This window comes from Panthera pardus, unplaced genomic scaffold (assembly GCF_024362965.1).
Source record: "Panthera pardus isolate Hobbes unplaced genomic scaffold, ASM2436296v1 HiC_scaffold_6, whole genome shotgun sequence".
Classification (NCBI taxonomy): Eukaryota; Metazoa; Chordata; class Mammalia; order Carnivora; family Felidae; genus Panthera; species Panthera pardus.
Window position 1 is genome coordinate 65,583,917 of NW_026526991.1, and position 20,130 is coordinate 65,604,046.

General features: G+C 36.7%; 1 protein-coding gene across 1 annotated transcript; it reads left to right on the top strand.

Moving 5' to 3' along the window:
* The first annotated feature begins 9,903 nt into the window (after window positions 1-9,903).
* Window positions 9,904-11,024, top strand: LOC109249065 (high mobility group protein B1-like). Its single transcript, XM_019419236.2, is given in 1 exon segment — window positions 9,904-11,024. A coding segment is annotated over 1 exon segment (645 nt). The 3' UTR covers window positions 10,549-11,024.
* Window positions 11,025-20,130: the final 9,106 nt, after the last annotated feature.

Genomic DNA, 20,130 nt, shown 5'->3' on the forward strand with positions numbered 1-20,130 from the left:
TTTTAGTTTATTTTTAACTGTGCTAAAATACACATAGCATAACACTTGCCATCTTAACCATATTTTAAATATACAGGTCAGTAGTATTAAATGCATTCACATGGTTTGTACAACCAATCTCCAGAACTCTCCTTATCTTGCAAAACTAAAACTCTATACCCATCATATAACTCCCCATTTCTCCCTCCCCAGCCTCTGGCAACCACCATTTTACTTTCTGTCTTCATGAATTTGACTATTCTAGGTACATCTTTTTGTGACCAGCTTATTTCACTTAGCATAATGTGTTAAGGTTCATCCATGTTATAGCATGTGTCAGAATTTCCTTTCTTTTTAAGTCTGAATAATATCCCATTCTACGAATATACCACATTTTGTTTATCCACTCATCCATCTGTGGACATGATGGTTGTTTCTACCTTCTGGCTCTTGTGAATAGCGCTGTTATGAACATGGGTATATAAATATCTCTTCCAGACCCTGCTCTTAATTCTTACGGTTATATATCCAGAAGTGGTATTGCTGGATCATGTGGTAATTCTATGTTTAAATTTTTTGAGGAACTGTCATACTCTTTTCCATAGAGTTTACACCATCTTACAGTCCAACAGTGTATAACAGTTCCAATTTCTTCATATCCTTGTCAACATTTGTTATTTTCTATTGTTTTGTTTTTTGATGATAATCATTTCAATGGGTATGAGGTGGTATCTCATTACGGTTTTGATTTGCATTTCCCTAATGAGTGGTGATGTTCAGCACCTTTTAATGTGCAAATTGGCCATTTGGATATCTTCTTTGGATAAATGTCTATTCAAGTCCTTTGTTCACTTTTTTTTAGCATAATTCTTTTTTATTGAGATACAATTGACATATAGCATTATAGTAGTTTCAAGTATACAACATAATTACTTGCTATTTATATATAGTGCAGTGATCACCACAATAAGTCTAGTTAGTATCTATCAGCTTACATAGTTACAAATTTTTTCTTGTGATAAGAACTTTCAAGACTGGGGCAGTCAGTCAGTTGAGCATTTGACTTCAGCGCAGATCATGATCTCATGGTCTGTGAGTTCGAGCCCTGCATTGGGCTCTGTGCTGACAGCTCAGAGCCTGGAGCCAGCTAAGGATTCTGTGTCTCCCTCTCTCTCTCTGCCCCTCCCCCTCTTGTGCGCGCGCGCGCTGCGCGCGCGCGCTCTCTCTCTCAAAAATAAACATTAAAACAAAATTTTTTTAAAAAAGAACTTTTAAGACTTGCTCTCAGCAATTTTCAAATATGCAATATAGCATTGTTAACTATAGTCACTATGCTGCATGTTATATTCCCATGAGTGATTTATTTTATAACTGAAAATTCGTACCTTTTCACCACCTTCATGCATTTTGACCACCTTTAACCCCATCCCCCTACCTCTGGCAACCACTAATCTATTCTCTATGTCTACTAACATTTTCCCACTTTTTAACTGAGTTAATATTAAAACATTAAAAATACTTTTTTAATTTTATTTAAATCCAAGTTAGTTAACATACAGCATAATAATGGTTTCAGGAGTAGAATTTAGTGGTTCATCACTTACATATAACCCAGTGCTCATCCCAACAAGTACCCATCACGCATTTAGTCCATCCCCCTACCCAGCACCCCTCCAGGAACATTCAGTTTGTTCTCTGTCTTTAAGAGTCTCTTATGCTTTGCCTCCCTCTCTGTTTTTACCTTATTTTTCCTTCCCTTCCCTTCCCCTATGTTCATCTGTTTTATTTATTAAATTCCACATGAGTAAAATCATATGATATTTATCTTTCTCTGACTGACTTATTTCACTTAGCATAATACATTCTAGTTCCATCCACATTGTTGCGAATGGCAAGATTGCATTCTTTTTGATTGCCAAGTAATATTTATTGTTTCAATATTTCATTTAATAAATATATGTATGTAATTGGTGTGTGTGTGTGTGTGTGTGTGTGTGTATATATATATATATATATATATATATATATATATATATAGCACATCTTCTTTATCCATTCATCAGTCATCGCTTCTCGGCCTTTTGGCTAAGATCAAGTGTATCCATTCATCAGTCAATGGACATTTGGACTGTTTCCGTAATTTGGCTATTGTTGACAGTGTTGCTATAAGCATTGAGGTGCATGTGCCCCTTCAAATCAGCATTTTTGTGTCCTTTGGATAAATACCTAGTACTGCAATGGCTAGGTCATAGGATAGTTCTATTTTTAATTTTTTGAGGAAACTCCATACTATTTTCCTGAGTGGCTGCACCAGTTTGCATTCCCTAAAACATTTTTAACTACTCTTCAATCTGTGAGGTTCTAAGAATCTTGAGATGATTAAAATGTAAAAAATTAGGGGTATCTGGGTAGCTCAGTCGGTTCAGCATCCAACTTCGGCTCAGGTCATGCTCTAAAGGTTCGTAAGTTCGAGCCCCACATTGGGCTCTGTGCTGACAGCTCAGAGCCTGGAGCTCACTTTGGATTCTGTGTCTCCCTCTCTCTCTGTCTGCCCCTCCCCTACTCATGCTCTCTCTCTCAAAATAAATAAATAATTAAACATTTTTAATGTAAAAAATCAAAAATTGACAGTAAATATTTTAGTCTTGAGTCTTGAGACTATCATATGAATTTTATAATTCTCCTCTGTGTATTAATTCCTTCAATTGAAAAGTAAAAAATAACAATACTTACCCTATCCTTTTTCTGTCTTTAATTGGAATGTAGCTTTTGGCCTTGAGACATTATAAACAAAAAATATATGGAAAAATATATATCAAGGTAAGAATTTTATATTATTTACATGTTAAGAATATCAGAAAGGATGTTGAATTTTATTAAATGTCTTTTCAGTAATATTTGGAGATTGACATGATTTTTCTTCTTGAACATATTATGATGAATTATTTTAAAAGCTTTCCTAATGTTGGATCATCATTGCATTTTCCAGTACAAAAATTTTGGTTATGGTGAGTATTCTTCTAATGTGCTGCCAGATTCTATTTGATAATGTGAATTTTCACTCCCACCAGTAGTTTATATAAGCATACTGCTAAGTCATTTATAGTATCTTTTAATATAGACTGTGGCATCACACCAGGGCACATTCTAGGCAAAAAAAAAAAAAAAAAGTGATCCTACCCTGAGTTTATACAGTGCAGTCCAGGCAAGTTGGCCTTTGACGATCTAGCTTAATTGAGAGATAGAATTTAGAGTATCAAAAGCAGGAGTTCATTCTTGATGACTAGAGGGGTGAAAACAGATATCCTTGTCTTGTTTCCAATCTTAGGGAGTGTTAAATATTTCATGATTGAGTACGATGTCAGTTTTCAGTTTTTCACAGATGTTCTTTCTTTTTAAAGTTTATTTTGTGGGGCGCCTGGGTGGCTCAGTCGGTTTAGCGGCCGACTTCAGCTCAGGTCATGATCTCGCGGTCCGTGAGTTCAAGCCCCGCGTCGGGCTCTGTGCTGACAGCTCGGAGCCTGGAGCCTGTTTCAGATTCTGTGTCTCCCTCTCTCTGACCCTCCCCCGTTCATGCTCTGTCTCTCTCTGTCTCAAAAATAAATAAACGTTGAAAAAACAATTCTTTAAAAAAATAAAATAAAATAAAGTTTATTTTGAGAGAGAACGAGAGAATGAAAATGAGAGAGAGGGAGAGAGAGTATCCCAAGCAGGCTCCGTGCTATCAGCATGGAGCCTGATGTGGGGCCTGATATTACGAATTGTGAGATCCTGACCCAAGCCAAAATCAAGGGTCCGATGCTTAACTTACTGAGCCACCCAGGCACCCTTCATAGATATGCATTATTGGATTGTTGAAGTTTCCTTCTATTCCTAGTCTGCTGAAAGTTTGGAGGTTTTTTAATAAATGGATGTTAGATTTTGTCAAATTCTCTTTCTGCATGCATCTGTTGAGATAATCATGTTTTTTTTTTTAATTCTATTGATACAGTGAATTAGATTCATTGCCTTTTGAATATGAAATCAAAGACAAATCTACCATGAGCATTTTCAAATTTCTAACCATTTCCCTCATTTCTATAGGTACATGATATTTCTCCTATCAAGAGATAAAGCCTATTCCTCTCTCCTTAAATCTTCATTGGACTTATGATTGAGCTGATTAATAGAATGTGACAGAAGGAATCTGTGCCACATCCAGGTCAATCTCTTAAGAAGCCTGGCAGCTTGTTTTCCCTCAGAGAGGTCATGGAGAAAACAACCAGGGCACCCCACCCAATAGCCACCACAAAGACCCCAGACATGTAAATGCGACTATCCTAGATATTCTAGCCCCAGATGCGATCCGGCTGAATGCAACTATGTGAATGAGCCAGATAACACCACATGAAACACAGCAACCGTCCATGACCCATGTAATCATGAAAAAAATGAACAACCGTTTTAAGTCAGTAAGTTTTGGGGTGGTGTGATAAGTAGCAACAGATAACTGAAACAAAGCTTACACACACATCTGGGGTGGGAGGAATACAGTTTTCATCAGATTCTCTAAAGTGATTAAAACTACTAGAAAAATTAAAAGCTGAAGATTATTTAGGGAACACCTCATAAATATTCCTTTTTTCAGTGTTTTTGATAGTTTTAACAGCAGTGTGCTTAAGATATAATCTTTGACCTCTGTAAGTAGAGTAAAGGTATTGGATTTGGCAATTAAATGAAAGGTCATATGCTTAACAATCTAAAGGGACTGACAACCTAAGGTGAAAAATGAGAAAACTTACTGGACCATTCCTCTTCTGAAGTAAGTTTAGGTAGTATTTTAGAGCTAAACCAAAACTCTTAACAAAAAACATGCGAAAATATACACACAAAAGTTATACAAGAAGAAATGAACAAAAGCAGACCCAAAGTTCAACATAATAAAATATGGTAAAAAAAAAAAAAAAAAAAAAAGAAAGAAAGTAGTTGCATACACGAACCAGCCAGATGTATTCAACTACCGTCATAAGTAGCACAGCCACAGTGGGAAGTGAGTGTGATCTGAGACTGAGTTAGAGCCTGTCCCCATAGAGTCCAGATAAAAATGACTAAGACATAGCATTGCTTCTATCTGGTAAAAATAACAGTACGGTAGACCATGAGTTCCAATCCAGTAAAAGATGTAATAAATCAGAAGGGTACAAGATAATGTGACAAAGAGAAGCTAATAACCCTGGAAAAAAGAGCTTGAAGAGATCAGGCCAGGTACTCAGAAACAGTTCAAAGAGAATGTATCAGGTATCTAGGTGGAGGCCTGCTAGGCAGTCTGTCTGACTCCCATGTTGGCATTATTTAGGGAAGCAACAGCTCTTTCAAGTGTCCAGGAGGCTGAAGGCCAATATATGCAAGGTCAAACCTGGAGAGGGAGGCAAAACCAAGGATTCTGGGTGGCATTCTCAGGAATCCTTGCTGCAGCATATCACAGAAAGGCCCACCCCAGTGACAATTTCCCAGAAAGCAGACCAAATGAGTTAAAGGCCAAAACTTGTGAGGAAACCCTGAATGATGAGAAAAATGAGGTGAGAACTAAGAAAGATGATTTGAATGCTACACTGGAAAGACTAGAGCAACAAGCACTTGGAGAGATTATGTGAGGATCAGAAATATGGGTGCAGCCAAGCTGGGTCCCTCTGACTTAAGATCTCTCATAAGGTTTCGACCATCCTGTTGGCCAGAGCTGCAGTCAATCTGAAGGCTCAACTGAGGGAGGATTCACTTCCCAGCTCATTCCTCTGGTTGTTAGCAGAATTCAGTACCTATTTTGAGAGCCTCAGTTCCTTGCTGTTCAGTTGAGGGCCTCAGTTCTTTGCTGCCTGTTGCCTGGAGACCTGTAGTTCCTTAACACAAGTTAAGGGGCCTCTTCAAAGGGCAATACACAACATGGCAACTGGATTCCCTCAGAACAAATTAGAAGGAAAGCAAGAGAGAACCCCCAAAACAGAAGCCACGGTCTTTTTGTAACCTAACCTTAAAGTGATATCTTATTATTTTTGCTATAGTCTATTAGAAAAATCAGTAGATCCAGCCTATAGTCAAGGAGAAAGAATTACATAAGGAATGTAATACTAGAAGGGGAATGAATACTAGAAGGGGAACAATGGGGGCCATCTTAGAGGCTGTGCATCATAATTACTCAGCTCTAAAAATTGCATCTCTGTATTTAATTGTTGCAAATGTCAGATTACTGGGAGTTAGGATCTCATTGGCCCAGTCTGGGTTAGAGTTTTTTCCTGTGGGTTGGTCAACCTTGGCTAGAGGGGGCAAGATCATATAGTACAGGCCATTTCTAGGGTATAGGAAATTGTTGTAGGCTTGTTAGCCACATGAAAATCTGTTATAAAGATACACTATCAAGCTAGTATTAGAATTGCATAAAAACTAACAAGATTAACTTGAGATTTAGGATTGAGAAATAAAGCTATGACATGTTTTCACTCAGTTTCATTGATTATTGCCTTATTCTCTAGAGCTGAAGGGAGAGAGTAAGCATCATTTTGTCACCCAGAGATGCAGATACAATTTAAAGGGATAATTTAGACGTGTCTGGTTTAAGCAAAATTGGAAGACTCCCAGAGTTATGAAGGAGGTGGTAGGGAAACTAATAAAGAAAATAGTGGCTATAGTGGAAAAAATATCAATAAGAAGATCAATTTTAGGGGCACTTGGATGGCTCAGTCGGTTAAGCATCCAACTTCAGCTCAGGTCATGATCTCACAGTTCATGAGATCGAGCTCCACGTCGGGCTCTGCTGACAGCTCAGAGCCCGGAGCCTGCTTCAAATTCTATGTCTCCCTCTCTCTCTGCCCCTCCTCCACTTGCACTCTGTCTCTCTCTCTCAAAAATAAATAAACATTAAAAAAAAATTTTTCAGATAAATTTTAAATGAAAAATTCACTTGATACCCTTGAAATTCAAGCATCTCAAAGGTAAATAGAAAATCATATTTGGGGAGTGCCTGGGTGGCTCAGTCAGTTGAGCATACGACTTTGGCTCAGGTCATGATCTCAAGGTTTGTGAGTTTGAGCCCCACATCGGGCTTGCTGCTGTTAGCACAGAGCCTACTTCAGATCCTCTGTCTCCCTCTCTCTCTGCCCCTCCCCTGCTCGTGATCTCTCTCAAAAATAAATAAACATAAAAAATAAAAGAAAAGAAATCATATTTGGGGCACTTGCTGACTCAGCCAGTAGAACATGTGACTCTTGATCTCAGGGTTGTGAGTTCAAGCCCCACGCTGGATGTAGAGATTACTTAAAAACAAAATCTTAAAAAAAAGAAAAGAAAATCATCTTTGCTGACACTGATACAATATTTACAAAAAAGCAAATAACTCAAGGTAGGCTGAGTATCCCTGCTTTTCTTCAATTGTCTTATTTTTATTCTCTAGGGCATTCTGCTGTCAGTAATGGTGGAGAATCTTGTTGCAGGCCAACCCTGCAGCAAAAAAACAATCAGAAAATATGAACAAGGTTAAAAATGTAAAAATCTATTCATAGGAATCAGAGAGCTACCAAGCCAATTGAGGAGCTAAAATCTCAGACTTCTGAAGTACAAAGAGGTAAACCTGACATTAAATGTCTCTTTTCCCTTAAAGGCATTACTGATTCAACAGTAGTAATGAGAGGCTAAGAAGCTGAGCAGAAAGCAGAAGCTAAAAGGCTGAGAACCGGTCTTCCTGTAGTCTTACAGAGCTTGGGGGGAAAAACTGCTCAGGACCCACCAAGATAAAGGAACTCCACTTCCCCCTTTACTTGTATATATTTTTTTAATTTTTTTAAATGTTTATTTATTTTTTTGAGAGAGAGAGAAGAGAGAGACTGAGCATGAGTGGGGGAGAGGAAGAGAGAAAGGGAGACACAGAATCTGAAGCAGGCTCCAGGCTCTGAGCTGTCAGCACAGAGCCCGACACAGGGCTTGAACTCACAAACCATGAGATCATGACTTGAGCTGAAGTCAGTTGCTTAACTGAATAAGCCACCCAGGCGCCTCCCCTCCTTTACTTTTAGTTGGGACTCCCAAAGGCCTATATGTTACAAGATACCAGCCCTTGTAAATACTAAAGCTCAGCTTCTCATCAGCTCAATCCCTGGTTTGATTAAGATGGTCTAATCTTACCCTAACTGACTTCCAGAAGCAAAAGTAACCTCTTGCTGCAGAAATATAACACCATCCAGGGACTCAAATTATCTCTTTAATTTTTCATAAACCACTTTCAGTATTAAACAAAAAATACCAGTATTCCACAGACAAGATCAAATGACAAAAACTGAAGCAGAAGAGAAAAGGATCCATAGAAGAGTCAGATATTGGAATTATCAGATATGTACTTTAAAATAACCATAATGAGGGGCACCTGACTGGCTCAGTCAGTAGAGCATGTGACTCTTGATCTCAGGGTCATGAGTTTGAGCCCCACACTGAGCGTAGAAAATTCCTAAATAAATAAATAAATAAATAAATAAATAAATAAATAAAGCAACCATAATGAAGTTAATGACAAGATAGAGAAATTCAGCAGAGGAAACTGTATGAAATATTAAATGAAAATTCTAGAACTGAAAAATAATCACATTTAAAAATTCAATGGGGCTTAACAGCACATTGGACACATACAAAGAGCTAACTAGCGAACTAGAAGATAGGTCAGAAGAAATTATCCAGAGTGACGATAGGGGGGAGAAAAGAGGAAAATACAGAAAAGAACATAAAATACACATAAGACTGTAAAAAACAAAATCTTTAATATATACCTGATTAAAGGACCAGAAGAGGGAGACAATGGGATAGAAACACTATTTGAAGAGAAAATAACGAAAATATTTCCAAAAGTAGTGAAGGAACCAGAGTCACAAATATAAGAAATTCTCTGAACTCAAGTAGAACAAATACAAAGAAAAGCATACTTCAGGCATATCATAGTGAAGTTGCTAAAAACCAAAGATAAAGATAAAATCTTAAAAGAAGTCATGGGGGAGGGGGTTGGTAGAGGGACATACCTTCAAAAGAACAATAAAGCTAATAGGTGGTTTCTCAACAAATTGATGGAAGCCAAAAGATAATGGAATGATATGTACAAAGTGTTGTAAGATAATAACTGCCAAACTAGAATTTTATACTCAGTATGAAAAAGTTCTTCAGAAATGAAGCCAAATTAATATATTTTCACACAAACAAAAACAGAAAACTTGCCAGCAGCAGATCTTCATTAAAGGAACCCCAAAGGGAGTTCTACCAAAAGGAAAAGGATCCCAAATGGAAGCACAGATATGCAAAAAGAGATTTCGAGCAATAAATATGAAGATAAATTCTGATGAATAAGAGCTTACATGTAAAGATTATGAGAGCAGATAAAAACAAAGAATTTCTGGAATGAAAACTATGATCTCTCAGGGAAAAAAATGCAGATGAATTGAAGGAGAGAATATTTACTGGCAAGATCTGAACTAGTGACTGGAAAGTTGAGCAGAAGAGCTATTTCAAAGCAAAGAGCTGAAATACAAACAGAAATCATAATGGAAAATATAAGACTTAGACAGATCCAGGAGACCTAGTATGCAAGTAATAGCAGGAAAAGAGGACAGATGGAGAAAAGGTGATACTTTAAAATGTAATATAGATTGCTGGATACAAAATTATACAAAAATCAGCTGCATTTTTATATACCAAAAATAATTGGAAATTTTAACTTAAATAGGATATCATTCATAATAGTATCAAAAAACATATAAAATGCCTATGAATAAAATTACCCAAATTGTTCAAGACATATTTTAATGAAACTTTATTGAAAAACACTAAATCAGAACCTTCAAGAGGAGGACAGGGCACTTGGAGAGTACAATTCAAGAAGGATCAGAAAAACTTTCTTGGCAAAGAAAATAATTAAACATGGGCAAAGGAGATCCTAAGAAGCCGAGAGGCAAAATGTCATCATATGCATTCTCTGTGCAAACTTGCTGAGAGGAGCACAAGAAGAAGCACCCAGATGCTTCAGTCAACTTCTCAGAGTTTTCTAAGAAGTGCTCAGAGAGGTGGAAGACCATGTCTGCTAAAGAGAAAGGAAAGTTTGAAGACATGGCAAAGGCGGACAAGGCCCGTTATGAAAGAGAAATGAAAACTTATATCCCCCCTAAAGGGGAAACAAAAAAGAAGTTCAAGGATCCCAATGCACCCAAGAGACCTCCTTCGGCCTTTTTCTTGTTTTGTTCTGAGTATCGCCCAAAAATCAAAGGAGAACATCCTGGCCTATCCATTGGTGATGTTGCAAAGAAACTGGGAGAGATGTGGAATAACACCGCTGCAGATGACAAGCAGCCTTATGAGAAGAAGGCTGCGAAGCTGAAGGAAAAATATGACAAGGATATTGCTGCATACCGAGCTAAGGGAAAGCCTGACGCAGCAAAAAAGGGAGTCATCAAGGCTGAAAAACGCAAGAAAAAGAAGGAAGAGGAGGAGGATGAGGAAGATGAAGAGGATGAGGAAGAGGAGGAAGATGAAAAAGATGAAGAAGAAGAAGATGATGATGATGAATAAGTTGGTTCTAGTGCAGTTTTTTTTTTTTTTGTCTATAAAGCATTTAACCCCCCTGTACACAACTCACTCCGTTTAAAGAAAAAAATTGAAATGTAAGGCTGTGTAAGATTTGTTTTTAAACTTTGCAGTGTCTTTTTTTGTATAGTTAACACACTACCAAATGTGTCTTTAGATAGCCCTGTCCCGGTGGTATTTCCAACAGCCACTAACCTTGCCTGGTACAGTATGGGGGTTGTAAATTGGCATGGAAATTTAAGGCAGGTTCTTGTTGGTGCACAGCACAAATTAGTTATATATGGGGATGGTAGTTTTTTCATCTTCAGTTGTCTCTGATGCAGCTTATACGAAATAATTGTTGTTCTGTTAACTGAATACCACTCTGTAATTGCAAAAAAAAAAAAAAAGTTGCAGCTGTTTTGTTGACATTCTGAATGCTTCTAAGTAAATACAATTTTTTTATTAAAAAAAAAGAAAAACACTAAATCATACCTAAATAAATGGAATTATATACCTAGTCTGTGGATTGGAAGAGTTATCTCATAAAAATGTCAGTTCTTCTCAAAATGACCTATAGATTCAATTTCAATCAAAATCACAAAAAAGTCTCTGTATGTGTACGCATGTGTACATGTTATCTAAGTGTGCACTTAACACAGAACATATACCACATACGGCACCATACTAGAGGATTTTTAAAATATGGAATGAATAAGGGGCACCTGGGTGGCTCAGTTGGTTAAGCGTCCAACTTCAACTCAGGTCATGATCTCGCAGTTTGTGAGTTTGAACCCCCAGGCTGGCTCTGTGCTGACAGCTTGGAGCCTGCTTCAGATTCTGTGTCTCCCTCTCTCTCTGCCCTTCCCCTGTTCGTGCTCTGTGTCTCTGTCTCTCAAAAATAAACATTAAAAATTTTTTTAATAAAAAAATATATAAATAATAAAATATGGAATGAATAAAAGTCCTTGCTGACCATTTTATACAACACAGGGAATAGTGGCACTATGGGACAAAGAAAGTGCTGCAGGTGTTTGCTTCTAGGGCAGGCCTTCTGATCCTTCTAAGGCTTGGGTAAACTCCATGAAGGCACTTTGTTTATCTAGACATTAGGCTATAAATTGTTTTTCTCTGTATTTATAAGAAACCTAAAAGATAAGCATATCAGGAAGGTAAATACAGATCCTTTTTATCTGGCTAATCAGGCTAAGGTGAAAGACAAGTAAGATTAAATTTGGTTATTTCTGTTCTCCATGATACATTTCATATTTTCTCTCTGTTATGTTTTCTTGACAGATCATGTAAAGAGATATGGATTATTATTATTATTATTTTTTGTCAAACTTTTATGTTACAGAGTCTGTCTTTACCATTCTGGAACGTGGCCCCTTAACTCCAAGACTTAAGGCTAACTGCAAAATCTTTATGATTTCCAAAATTAAAGAGAATCATAGATATGCCTATTATTGGATTTTTACTAGTTCACAAATTGTGTGTGCATTAATCAAATAAGCTATTAAGATTATCTTACTAGCTTTATATTAATTTTATCAATTACCTATATATATTGTATAAATTCTCTAGTTAGATCCAATTATAGATCTTGGATCTAGTTTTCTCTTGGAAGGCTTGCAAATTATAAGTAAGTAAAAGAAATGCCTCTAACAGACTCATAACCAAATACAATGCCAAGTCTCGTTTTCCACAATATATATAGTGTAAATCCACTCACATAAAAGAGTAAATATTTAGCATTTACTATTTAGTATATGTTTATACTAAATAGATGTCTATAAGGATCTTTATCAAATGTTAACAGTATTTTTAATAATGACAGGATTTCAAGTAAATTTACTTCCACTACAACTTTCTAAGTTGTCTGAATTTTCTAGAATGAGTAGATAGAACAAAGGAAATGGGAAATGTTTAAAAAGAATGAAGGAATTTCTCTGGTTTGAACTTAAAAGCCTGTTTATAGGGTCACCTAGCTGGTTCAGTCGGTAGAACAATACGATTCTTAATCTCAGGGTCAGGAGTTCCTATCATGAGTTCAAGTTCCACATTGGGTGTGGAGCCTAGTTTAAAAAAAAAAAAATAATAATAATAATAAAGGAAAAAATAAAAAAATAAAACCTGTTTATAGTGGATACATAGGCTGGGTGTCAAAAAATACAGGATATTCCTTAATGATGCATTCTATTAGTTTTACAAGTCTATTTATAGTTGATGTTACCATGTTCTAGATGCCACTTCCAGTTAAGAACCTCTCCAAATCATTATTCTATAAATCACTTTGTGGCAATGGGTCAGGAAGCTTTTTTTTTTTTTTTTTTTTTTTTTTAAAGATTTTATGATTGGCGTGCCTGGGTGCCTCGGCCAGTTAAACATCTGCCTCTTGATCTCAGCTCAGGTCACAGTTAGAGGGATGGAGCCCCAGAGAGGGGCTCTGTGCTGATAGTGCAGAGCCTGTTTGGGATTCTCTCTCTCCCCTCTCTCTGCCACTCCCCTGCTTGTTCTCTCTCTAAAACAAATAAATAAACTTAAAAAACTAAAAAAAATGCTTTAAAAAATAAAAAATAATGTGTACAAAATAAACAAATAAAGTATACAAATCACTGGTGTTTAATATATTCAGAGTTGTGTAATCATCACCATAATCAATTTTACAACATTTTCATCACCTCCCCAAAAGAAACTCTACAACCTAGGCAACCACTAATCTATTTTCTGTCTCTATATATTGTCCTGTTCTGGACATTTCATATAAATGGCATCATAAAGCATGTAGGCATTTGTAACTGGCTTCTTTATTTAAAAAAAAAATCAACTTAAGTAGATATATTTTGTAAATATTTCCATTTCAGTGATCCAAATTGTTACAGGAAACACTAGAAGGGCATGAAATTTTCAAATATAGCAATTTCTTTGTATTGTTCATTTAAAAAAAAATTTTTTTAACGTTTATTTATTTTTGAGACAGAGAGAGACAGAGCATGAACGGGGAAGGGTCAGACAGAGGGAGACACAGAATCCAAAACAGGCTCCAGGCTCTGAGCTGTCAGCACAGAGCCCGACGCGGGGATCGAACCCACGGACTGCGAGATCATGACCACAGCTGAAGTCGGCCGCTCAACCGACTGAGCCACCCAGGCACCCCTGTATTGTTCATTGATATATAATTCATATACCATAAAATTCATCCTTTAGTGTATAATGTAAATTTTTAAATTTTTTTTTTAACATTTATTTATTTTTGAGACAGAGAGAGACAGAGCATGAATGGGGGAGGGGCAGAGAGAGAGGGAGACACAGGATCGGAAGCAGGCTCCAGGCTCTGAACCATCAGCCCAGAGCCTGACGCGGGGCTTGAACTCACGGACCGCGAGATCGTGACCTGAGCTGAAGTCGGACGCTCAACCGACTGAGCCACCCAGGCGCCCCATTAAATTTTTAAATATAGTCACCAGGTTTTGCAACCATTACCACCACCTAATTCCAAACATTTTCATCATTCATCATGCTACAAAAAAAACCCTAAAACTTCTGTACCTGTTAGCAGTTATTCCTCATTCAATTACCACCCCTTCACCCCCAGCCCATGGCCAACACTAATCCATATTTTTCTGTTTCTGTGGATTTGCCTATTCTGGACGTTTCATGTAAATTGAATCATACAATATGCAGCTTCTTTCACTTAGCATGTTTTCAAGGTTCATCTATGTTATATTATGTATCAATACTTCATTTATTTTTACTGCCAAATAAATACCAATTGTGTGGATATACAACATTCTCTTTATCCATTCATCAGTTGATGGACATTTGGATTGTTTCCACTTTTTGGCTACTATGAATAATGAATGCTGTGAAGGATAGCAGAATTTTCCACCCCAAAACATACCACTTTCACACAATGATTGTTTTGAACTGAAGGCAATTGAGAAGCAGGTCAAAACAAAACAAAAACAAAAACAAAAAACCTCTCTGTCCTTTCCCTATTTGCCTAAAAGCAAGATATCAATTAATCATTGACAACCCTAGACATTTATCAGCCCAGAAACAGTACAAGAGAGCACACATCAAAAACCTTACTGACCAGCTCGGTTATCTTCCATTAGGCGCGCTTATATTTACAATGTGCTACCCCTAGAGACTCACGATTCTTTTCTTTTGTCTTCTCACTTCTCTAAAGATTTATTGTTTCCTTGTTATGATGCTGTATAAGCCCATGCTTTAGCCAAACCTTTGAGTTATTATGCCTGAGTTTCTCCCATGTATATATGAGATAGACATGCTAGTAACCTTTTATTTTTCAAGTTTATTTATTTATTTTGAGAAAGAAAGAGAGCATGGGGTAGGGAGAGAGGGAGAGAGAGAGAGAGAGAGAGAGAGAGAGAGAGAGAGAGAGAGAGAGAGAATCCCAAGCAGGCTCTGTGCTGTCAGCTCAGAACCTGATTCAGGGCTTGATCCCATGAGATCATGACCTGAGCAGAGATCAAGAGTCTGATGCTTAACTGACTGAGCCACCCAGGTGTCCCAGTTAACTTCTATTTTTTTCTCTTGTTAATCTGTCTTTTGTTACAGAGCCCTAGCCAAGAACCTAGAAGGGTAGAAGAAAAAGTATTTCCCCCCATTACAGCTGCTGTGAACATAGGTGTAAGTTTTTGTGTGGCTATATGTTCTAATATATGCTTTTTCCAAATTGGTCACACCATTTACATTCCTTTCAGTAGTGTATGAGACCCCAATTTTTCCAAAACTTGTTATTACCATTTTTTTTATTGTAGTCATCCTAATGGTGTGATATGGTATCTCGCTGGGTTTTGATTTGCATTTCCCTGATGGCTAATAATGTTGAGCACCATTCCATGTGCTTATTGGTCATTTGTGTATCTTCTATGGAGAAATGTATATTCAGACTCTTTGCCCAGTTTTTTGCCCATTTTTAAATTATATTGTCTTCTATTTTTTAGTTGTAACAGTTCTTTATATATTCTAGACACAAGTATATGATAATATTTTTGATTTGCAAATATTTTCTCCAATTCTGTGGGCTGTCTTTACACTTTCTTGATAGTGTCTTTTGAAGCACAGATGTTTTTAATTGTGATGAAGTCTAATTTATCTATTTTTTTCTTTTGTTGTTTATACCTTGGGCATCATTTCTAAGAAGGCTTTGCCTAACCCAAGGTCATAAAGATTTACTTCTACATTTTCTTGTAAGTTTTACAGTTTTATGTATTACATTAGGTGTATGATCCATTTTGAGTTTTTTAATGTATTTTTTAAGTATTTTATGTGTTTTTATACATATTTTTATGTATGTGTGAGGAAAGGATCCAATTTTATTCTTTTGCATATGAATATCTACTTGTTCTAGCACTCTATGTTGAAAAAACTCTTCTTTCCTAAATGATTTGTCTTGGCACCCTTGTCAAACAATTAATTAACTATAAATGTTAAAGATTATTTCTGGACTCTCAATTCCATTCCATTAATCTGTTATATCTATTGTTACACCAGCACTGCACAGTCATGATTATTGTTGCTTTTCAGAAAGTTTTTAAATCAGGAAGCGTGAGTCCTCTAACTTTGTTCTTTTTCAAGATTGTTTTGGCTACTCTAGGTTTCTTGAATTTTCATATGAATTTTAGGAGCAGTTTTCTAATTTCTGGAAAGAAGCCAGCTGGGGATTTTGATAGGGATTACAATATATCTATTTACCAACCTGGGAAATATTGCCATCTTAATAATATTAAGTCTTCCAATCCTTAAACATGAAATACCTATTTATTTAGATTGTCTTTGATTTCTTTCAACAATGTTTTGTAGTTATTCTATGATTTCAACTGCAATATTATCTATTATTAGAAAAAAGAAGTAATTATAATTCAAGTCTCTCAGTTCTTTTTCAAGATTTTGAAGAGAGATTTATTTGTCATACAGAAACAAAAACTTTTAAATTCTTAGTGGATCTCCAATTTAAATTTTCTGCCCCATCTCCATGTTTTTTTAAATTTTAGGACCACTAAATCTCTATCCCATGTTGGTAGGCAAGGTTTCTTACTTTTGCTTGGTCTTAACTTGATTGAAGAAACACTTGTGTGCTGCACACACAACATATTCTCTATACTCACTGGGGACCCAGTTTGCTTATTCCACTGGGATGGCTTTTTAGATCTGTGATAAGATGCAGGGACTTTTTCCCCTTTGGGTTTATTATTAAGTAGAACATCTTATTCTGTGGCCACAATAGAGAACAGCATTAAGACACCTTCTGTAGAATGAGTTAAAAAGGACAAGGTATGTTTCTAATTTGTTTAAGAGAGGAAGAGTTAACTTTATTTATTTATTTATTTATTTATTTATTTATTTATTTATTTATAAGTGTTTACTTATTTTTGAGAGACAGAGAGAGTGAAAGCGGGGGAGGAGCAGAGAGAGGGGGGGACAGAGGATCTGAAGCAGGTTCTGTGACAGCAGAGAGCCTGATGTGGGGTTCAAACTCACATACTGAGAGATCATGCCCTGAGCTGAAGTTGGACACTCAACTGACTAAGCCAGCCACCCAGGCACCCTGAGAGAGTTAACTTTTAAAGAATCCTTACTTAATATTCTGAACCTTAACTTCTGCCAGAGGGGAAATTTAAACACAGCACAATTTTCTTCCACATACACATATACACACATACAGAGAGGGAGGGAGGGAGAGAGAGAGAGAGAGAGAAGCAAAAAATCTGCCTGCTTCCCCTATAGAATCATACGTTGGTTGATTAAATATATGCCAACATTCTTCATAACTTACATGGCTTCAGTGATACATATTTCATAAGTCTCAGTTTATGGTTTCAGGGGTATTGAAGCGAGTATAGTCAGGGAGTTATAGATTTCATTAATTTTAAAGAAAACCCTTTCTTAGGGGTACCTGGCTGGCTCAGTCAGCAGAACATGTGACCCTTGATCTCAGGGTTGTGAGTTCAAGCCCCAGGTTAGGCATAGAGCCTACTTTAAAACACACATAAATAAATAAATAAATAAATAAATAAATAATATAATATAATACAATACAATATAATACAATTTTAAAAAAGAATTTTAAAAAAAGAAAAGAAAAATCATTCTTAGATAATTCTCCCAAAAAACTGTACAGAACATTCTCTTCCTCCATATATATATATTAAGCTTATTTATTTATTTTGGGAGAGAGTGAGTATGGGGGGAGGGGCGACAGAGAGAGGAGAGAGAGAATTGCTGTGAGTGTGGAGGAATCCCACGTGGGGCTCAATCTCACAAACCGTGAGATCATGACCTGAGCTGAAATCAAGAGTCTTGACGTTTAACCAGCTGAGCCACCCAGGTTCCCCCTCTTCCTTCATATATAAATTAATATTGTTTTAAATTTTTATTAATGATAATTTAACTTGAATGAGTACTTCAAAATTACCAGCCTCTCATCCATTTTTAATAGCTTATTCTCCCTTCAAGAACACCAGAGGTAAAATCAGCATTCTTTACTACTGACCCAACATAATTGCTATTCTGAGTTACCAAGTTTAATACTTATGTGTAATTATGTTAGATAATGTGATTGGCATTTTTACTGGATTTTTTCTTTAATTATTTGTTTTTTTCTATCATGTGGAAATGAGCATTATTTGACAGTAAACACAAGAATTAATTCCTGAACCTGGATTGTGCCAAAATGACAAGTAATTCCATTTCACAAGATGAAATCACTATATAATATTTTCTGTAGGACCAAAATGATCATAGTATAAGCAAGAAAAGTGGCTCAAGGACATTTGAATTCATTTGGAAGGCAAAAACAAAAAACAAAACAAAACAAAACAAAAAATTCCACACTCTAAAAATCTAAAAAGTAAATTATTGGCTTTTTAAATTTTTCACTAGGGGCACCTACTAGGTGGCTCAGTCAGTTAAGTGTCCGACTTCAGCTCAGGTCACGATCTCGCGGTTCATGAGTTTGAGCCCCACATCAGGCTCTGTGCTGACAGCTCAGATCCTGGAGCCTGCCTCAGATTCTGTGTCTCCCCCTCTCTCTGCCCCTCCTCCGCTCGTGCTCTGTCTCTCTCAAAAATAAATTAAAATTTTAAAAATTTTTAAATAAATAAATAAATATTTCACTGGGAAGGCTTTCTCTGGAACCATTTTCCTCATTGTTAGAAATTGTGGGACAGAGACCCTAGAGAGTCATTTGAGGTGCTGAGGATTAAGATAGATAACCTGGTGGCACCTGGCTGGCTCAGTCAGAAGAGCATGCAGCTCTTGATATCAGGATCATGTGTTTGAGCCCCACATTGGTTGTAGCAATTACTAAAAACAAATAAACTTAAAAGAGAAAAAAGGAAAAGATCGATAACCTGGGTTGCTATCTCAAGGCTCACCAAAATGAAAAGAAACTAGTCCTTACATGATGCAAAATGTAATCCTCCCATACAAAAGGAAATAATAAAGTACATGAGTGATACTATATCCATTCATCCATTTGGTATCTTTTCAACACCAAACATATTTGTAAATAGACCTATGGTAGGCATTTGGGGATACACAATTCTACATTTAAGAGCCTGATGAGGGGCTTGAACTCATGAACCATGAAATCATGCCCTGAACTGAAGTCAGACACTTACCAACTGAGCCACCCAGAAGCCCCTAATTCTTTTATTTTTTTAAGTTTATTTATTTTGAGAAAGAGTGTGCACACATGGGCACACTCACGTGAACATGCAGGTGAGGGGCAGAGAGACAGAAAGAGAGAGAGAGAATCTCAAGCAGTTTCCACGCTGTTCCCATGCAGGGCTCGTTTCCCATGACTAAGCCAACCAGGTGCTCCTCTACATTCAATTCTTATTCAAGACCAAAGCAGGAGGCATCACAATCCCCTACTACAAAGCTGTAATCATCAAGACAGCATGGTATTGGCACAAAAACAGACGCATAGACCAATGGAATAGAATAGAGACTCCAGAATTGGACCCACAAAAGTATGGCCAACTAATCTTTGACAAAGCAGGAAAGAATATCCAATGGAAAAAAGACAGTTTTTTTTAACAAATTGTGCTGGGAGAACTGGACAGCAACATGCAGAAGAATGAAACTAGACCACTTTCTTATACCATTCACAAAAATAAACTCAAAATGGATAAAGGACCTGAATGTGAGACAGGAAACCATCAAAACCCTAGCAGAGAAAGCAGGAAAAAACCTCTCTGACCTCAGCCACAGCAATTTCTTACTTGACACATCTCCAAAGGCAAGGGAATTATAGCAAAAATGAACTATTGGGACCTCATGAAAATAAAAAGCTTCTGCACTGCAAAGGAAACAATCAACAAAACTAAAAGGCAACCAACAGAATGGGAGACAATAGTTGCAAATGACATATCAGACTACAAAGGGCTAGTATCCAAAATCTATAAAGAACTCACCAAACTCTACACCTGAAAAACAAATAATCCTATGAAGAAATGGGCAGAACACATGAATAGACACTTCTCTAAAGAAGACATCCAGATGGCCAACAGGCACATGTAAAGATGCTCAACGTCACTCCTCATCAGGGAAATA